The sequence below is a fragment of the Charadrius vociferus genome, unplaced genomic scaffold (genome assembly GCF_000708025.1).
Source record: "Charadrius vociferus isolate BGI_N301 unplaced genomic scaffold, ASM70802v2 scaffold147, whole genome shotgun sequence".
Lineage (NCBI taxonomy): Eukaryota > Metazoa > Chordata > Aves > Charadriiformes > Charadriidae > Charadrius > Charadrius vociferus.
The window spans coordinates 4,899,911-4,905,910 of record NW_009649570.1 but is presented as its reverse complement, the minus strand read 5'-3'; the positions used below and the strand labels follow the sequence as shown (position 1 = coordinate 4,905,910).

At 44.2% G+C, this 6,000-nt stretch overlaps 1 protein-coding gene across 1 annotated transcript in view; it reads right to left on the bottom strand.

Moving 5' to 3' along the window:
• Window positions 1–443: 443 nt before the first annotated feature.
• PLCL1 (phospholipase C-like 1) overlaps window positions 444–6,000 on the bottom strand; it is a 43,210-nt gene continuing 37,653 nt past the window's right edge. The window contains exon 5 of the mRNA XM_009890163.1: window positions 444–626. Coding sequence (XP_009888465.1) covers window positions 444–626 — 183 coding nt within the window. The remainder of the gene's footprint in view (window positions 627–6,000) is intronic.

The following is a 6,000-nucleotide window of genomic DNA, read 5'->3' as shown; positions in this document are numbered from 1 at the left end:
GTTGTTGTATTTCGTTTGTTTGTTTAAACAGCGTAACAGTAATGTAACCTATAAGTTAAATGATAAAAGCTGGAAAATAAAATAAAGCACAAAACTGATACAAGTACTCTCTATTTGTTTTGATCTTCAGAATGAACAGGCCTATTCAAAGATGACAAAGGAATAAATTAGCAAATGACTAATGTAATGCATGAAAGGGCGTCTACAGGATTTGCATGTGCGCACACACACACGCATTTGCATACAGACAGCTTGGCTTCATCAGAAATCTCACTACCAGAGTTTAACTTAGATAAATTAACTGCATTAAAATACTGACATTGTGAGGATTTTAATACTATCAACACCCTGTAGAGGGCATTCCCGTGTGAATTTTTAAATGCTTTAAAAAAATAGTTTAGAGTTATTGAAATCTGTGACAAATGCGACAGCTCTGCCTCCCCTCACAGCCTCCCGTTCTCATCTCCGGTATCCTTCTCCTGTATTGCCTCCAGGCACCGTTTTGACTTGGCGTCCGTGTGCCCACTTCCAGTTTTGATCAGTCCGCATGACAGGCACGCCAGCTGGATCTGCTTCATGTTCTCCAGGGCTTCATTCTTGGCGTTCTTCAGGAGATCTCCTTGGCCCTGAGGATGCAGAGACAGACATGCAGGAGAGAGTCAGGGATCACACACATCGCTCGGGACCAACAGTGGCAATACTGCTCTCATGTCTCTGACATACTCTTTGGTGCTGTGGAACAGGTCCCAGGTCCTGTCTCAAATCCCCTCTGCCTCCTTGTGACCACCAGACCTGGGGGAAGGGACCGAAGCCCCTTTTGCAACCCGGTACCCAGCCCAACGGGGAAGGCAGTGGCCAGCAGAGCGGGCAGGGTGAGCAGGACAGGCACCAGACTCCCCCCCATGGCAACGGCCACGTCCCCAGCCAAGGGTCCCCCTGTGAGCTCTGAGACCCCGCTTACCCACCCCTCCTTGCACCCCAATTTGCTAGCCAGCCTTGGGCCCTCTTTTAGCAGAGGCAGGCCAACCCCTGCGCTTGTAAGAAGCACAGCACCCTGCAGTGCCACACTGAATCCACCTGAACCATTTGGTTTGGGACCTTTAAGCAGGAGAATGGGAACGAGAGACTTCACGAGCAAAAGCCTGCTTCTGTATCTTCTCAGAGCGTGTAAAGGTGAGGTGACTAAGAGGATGTCAATCCAATTTGTGACTAACAGGAAAAAAGTGTTACATGAAATTTGTATTAAGGAGTTGGTGTTCAGAAATGCCAAAACGAATACTTATGCAATATTGATATCTCAAGTGCCACAAAGCAACAAGATTCTGGTGCTAGAGGATACAAATAAATAAAAGCCAGGAGATGCATCTGGTTATTAAAATTCAGTATTGCTAAGAACTTGAGCTGCTCTTCTCCTAATGTCACCCGAACTACAGCTTAAAGTACACCACCCGCTGCAGCTGGTTATACGCATATTCAGAAGGAATACCTCCGCTGACTGAAATGTCACATTCACATCCCTGCAACCTAACCTGACATCCTGTGAACCCACAGATGCTTCACAGGGTCTCAGAGGGGACAACAGCTATTACAGCGGTACCCGTGGTGCACTGGGGGGGGCAACTGATGACTGACCCTCCTTCGGTTTTCAAAACAAACCAGATGTGCTGGAGTCACAGCACGACCCCTTCCAGCCGTGGGAGCATCTCTCTGCTCTCCCTTTCCCCAGATCTAAGAAGAAGAATTTATCCCACACAGATGAGAACACACTTCTTTATTTGCCAGCGCCTGGCACTGGCCTCGCACCGCCTGAGCCCCCGTAAACAATATTCACAATGAAGAAACAATGGTGGTTTGCAAGTCTCGCTGCACTGGTAAACACCACATGGGAAACCACGTCAGCCAGGGATGGCAGCCCGCGCCTGAGAACGTGATTGCCTCATCTCCCGGTGACATGAATTTGTCCCTGATGAACAATGCAAATCGCTGCCCAGATGCTGGGAATCCAACTCAATGCTAGAATAACAAAAACCACTGGGACTGCGCGAGCAGCTCTGCGCTATTTGGTATGAAGCTCTTTTGAAGAGATTTGTATATCAGCAGCATGACAGTTATGGGAATACGCAGACAAATAGCTTGGGATCCACTCAGCAGACATGGTTTGAAAAAACAAAACAAGAATAATCTATGCAGCACATATTTCACATAGCTGTGATCTTGCTTTTAGGACAGAGGTTGAGCTTATGGTTAACAGCGGTAAGCAGGAATCCAGGAGCCCTGTAGCTGCCTCGAGCACCCGGCACAGCCTGGTCGCCCCATCTGCAAATGGCACAGGAATCATGCAGGACTGTAGCAACAGGGACAACACAACACAGCATAGGCAAAGGGATCCAACAGCACTGTCATTAATGACATGATAATGTCATCAAAAAGGGTGGTAAGATTCTTCACTACACAAGTGCAGTTTTAAATAATTTGGTTTTAGGATGAAATAGACCCAGCTGCAGCAGGGCTGCTGTTTTTTCTTATCATGTACACAGGACTGAAGACACCAAAGGCTGCAGTACAGGAACAGAAAAATCCCCTTCGCACAAGAAACAACTCAAAATAGACATCCCAACAGCACAAAGAACAAATAAGCTCAAAAAACTGGGAGAGCCAGTGCAGCAGAAAGGTAAAATGATGACGATGGAGGCACAGTACCCCAAAGCACCTGGCGTCCCCTTAGATGGGGTGCCTGGGGAAAGACTTCTTGGAGCTTGTCCTCTGCTGTGGCATGGCCAGTATCTCCCCAGGCAGCAGGAACAATCACCCACACCATGGACAGAGGAGGAGGATTTCCCGTCATGCAGCAGCACAAGATGGATGCAGCTCCGTAAGCTGACAGAAAGCTTCAGCTGCGTCTGTGTCACCTTATTCATGTCCTCTTCCTTCTCAGAGTGAGGGCAATGCATGGAAATCTTTCTCAGGGTGGCCCACAAACTGTGCCTTTGCCAAGGGACTCTCCTAGGCAAACACTCATTCAAGGAAAGCTACTTGGGATTTGATACAACCCTGCTTGGAGGATGACAGCCTGAGTCCGCCCTGCCAGACTCCTATCTGAAGACCGCCAAAGCCAAGGAAGTTCATACCCTGTCTGAGGGTGCCGAGCCACCCGCTCTCCCTTATGCATATTCCAATTCCACATTTAAGTAACCAGGCAATTCAGATTACAGATTTCGTCTGTGGCAATGCACAACATGGTTCCAAGAAGAAAAACACTCCTCCTGAGCGTACTTCCAATATTTTGAAGACACTCTTATTTTACAGTGATCTAAAAACAGAAATGGACTTATCAAAATAGTTCAATTCCATTCATGTGCAGACCAATTGATTTATGTCTTAGTCTCCTTGTATTTTTATTTTTAAACAGCTGGTTCATTTGAGCAAGCTGAAGGAGCAAAAATGATTTTGAATCATCTGTCACAAGAAAATTAATGACAAACCAGCCCCCTCTGACAGAGCTGTCATAATTCTAGAGACACCATAAAAAAAATAATCTGTGGGCATGCTCTCTTTGCAAAAAGCCATCTGTTTGCTTTGAAAAACTGTCTGTGAGCATAATCCACTGAAGAAAAATGTCAACAAAATTGTGTCAACACCTTAACGAACTAAATACTGGATAGAGGCTGGAGTAAACTTTAAAAGTACAATTGCATTGAAACAATCTTCATAAATCAGTCATTGTGATCATCTCTGTGCACAGAACAATCCTCTTTGCCCTTACAAAAAAAACCATCTCTCTTCCAGACAAAGAGATCACAATAGTCCACTTCGGCATCTGTCCATCTATCTCCCTCCTGCTATTGATATCATCAGCCTTCCTGAAAATAAATACTTGTGAGAAAGTTTAAACTCAGCATTTGGCAGGACCCTAAATTAAACCAGAAGAGATTAATTCAGTGTTCTACTGGAAAAACTAATCAAAGGGCCCATTTTTATTTAGAGTTAGGGAACACTAAATGTCAGGTTTCATACACCTAACTACAACTAACCGTGGAGCCTCAGCGCAAATTAACATTACAGTACAAATAATGCAGCTTGTCAAGCAAGTGTAAGATTATAAACCTTTATCTTGACAGGCTAATACTACTTAGAAAACAGGGATAATCTGACATGGCTTTAAATATTGCTCAGTTTCAGTGACAACCCATGAAAGGCTTTAAGAAGCATAAGTAGTTCTAGATAGACACTGGCAATGGCCATGGATGGGATGAATTCTGTATGTTGTTGTTTATTTTATTTTATTTTTTTTGCCAGATCAAACTCCTAAGTTTTTATGAGTAAAGACAACATCTCATTATGTCCAACAACAACCCAGACTCTGAGGTTGGGGAAATGAGAGGAGAAAGTGGGTTTGGTAAGTGACGCCATTTTGTGTTCGACTTTAAAATATTACTTTTTTTTTTTTTAATATGTTGCATGTTTATTTCTACATAAATATATCAGCATGGGTATGTATATTAATAAATAATTACTATTTCTATTCCTATGCTTTCCATGGAACACCCGGCGACGTGTAGGTCATGACACACTGCTAGCTCTGGGCGCCCACCAGGACCGGGGACCCCTGGCTACCACACAGGAGGGACCCGAAGCCCCCGTGTTGGCTGCTCGCACCAGCATCAGGGGGCCGCAGGAGGACCCTGAAGGCCACCGCTCTCTCTATGCAGAATCGAACTGCACCAACAGGCTGCCCCACACAAATGCCTCGCTTTACTACCGGTGAAGTGGAAAATCCCATGTTGAGCAACAGGGCCATCCCGGCGTTCAAAACTGGCTGTGTTTTCAGGGAGGCTGAAAGAGTGGCTGTGAAGGCCATTCTGTAATGTGCTGCTTGCTAAAGTAGACGGTTGCTTATCTCCTGGCAGACACGTTCTCTGACAGCACATTATGGGAGCTTTCCTCTCCGCTCCTCGGGGGCCGAGTAAACAAACAATAAATAACAGAGGTCTTACCGCCCATGCTCCATCATGCTCATGATATTACTGTTGTTTTTTAAGTTTTTCTCAAAGAAACCAGCTCTTACATTATTATTTAATCGCAAAGTAAAATCTCCGGAGGCTGTCAGTGGTTGGCTGAAAAAGCCAGACATGGTCAAATAAAACAACCGCAAGCATTGCGTTGCTCCACATTTCAGAGGTAACACGGGTAAGGTAATGGCACCGATAGTTTGTGTCAAGGGATTTGGAAAGCAGAAACGCTGGGGAGCTGCTGTGATATTGGGATATTCTGTGTGGAAGCAGCATTTACCAGAAGGGGTGCATTTTCAAAGTGTCATACTGGGTCTTTAATAGTGTTTAATATTAATAAGGAGGCACATGATTAAATGATTGCACATGGCTTTGAAAATGTAATCCTGAGGAGGAAATCATTAATGAAATGATTTGACTGCTATGTTAAACTTATTACAAAAAGCAGATATTTTTCCATGCATCCTTCAAAGTTCAATGTGGGAAAAATTGATATGAATTTGATTATGATACATCCACATTTCAAAACAGAGTACTCCAAAAACATACAAAGTATTTCTGTATCAATGCAGACTTTAAAAACCTACCCTTTTCACTACTACTGCATATAGTTTGTCAAGTGCTTTGCTTTATTCTCTGTGATAGAGATCATATTGCACACGCTGGCATGAAAAATTACTGTACACAAAGACTATACACAAAGCCTATTATCACTTCTCAAACACTGAAAAATAAAGGATTGCAAAAGTGGGTTATCCCACAGGAAAAGCAGGGGCCAAATGTTACTTGGCAATTTATTTTAAAGCCTTGCATAGCAAAAATTCACTTCCTGTCAGGAAAACAAAAAGGCCACAAATATAAATGATGGCACTTAAATGACACTCTTTGTGCCACTGGTATATCATTTGAGGTCAGGGTTTTGGGGGTAGCTTCCCACATACCCAGTGCTGAACCAAATGCAAGAGCTTGTTTCTACCTGGCTGAAACCAGC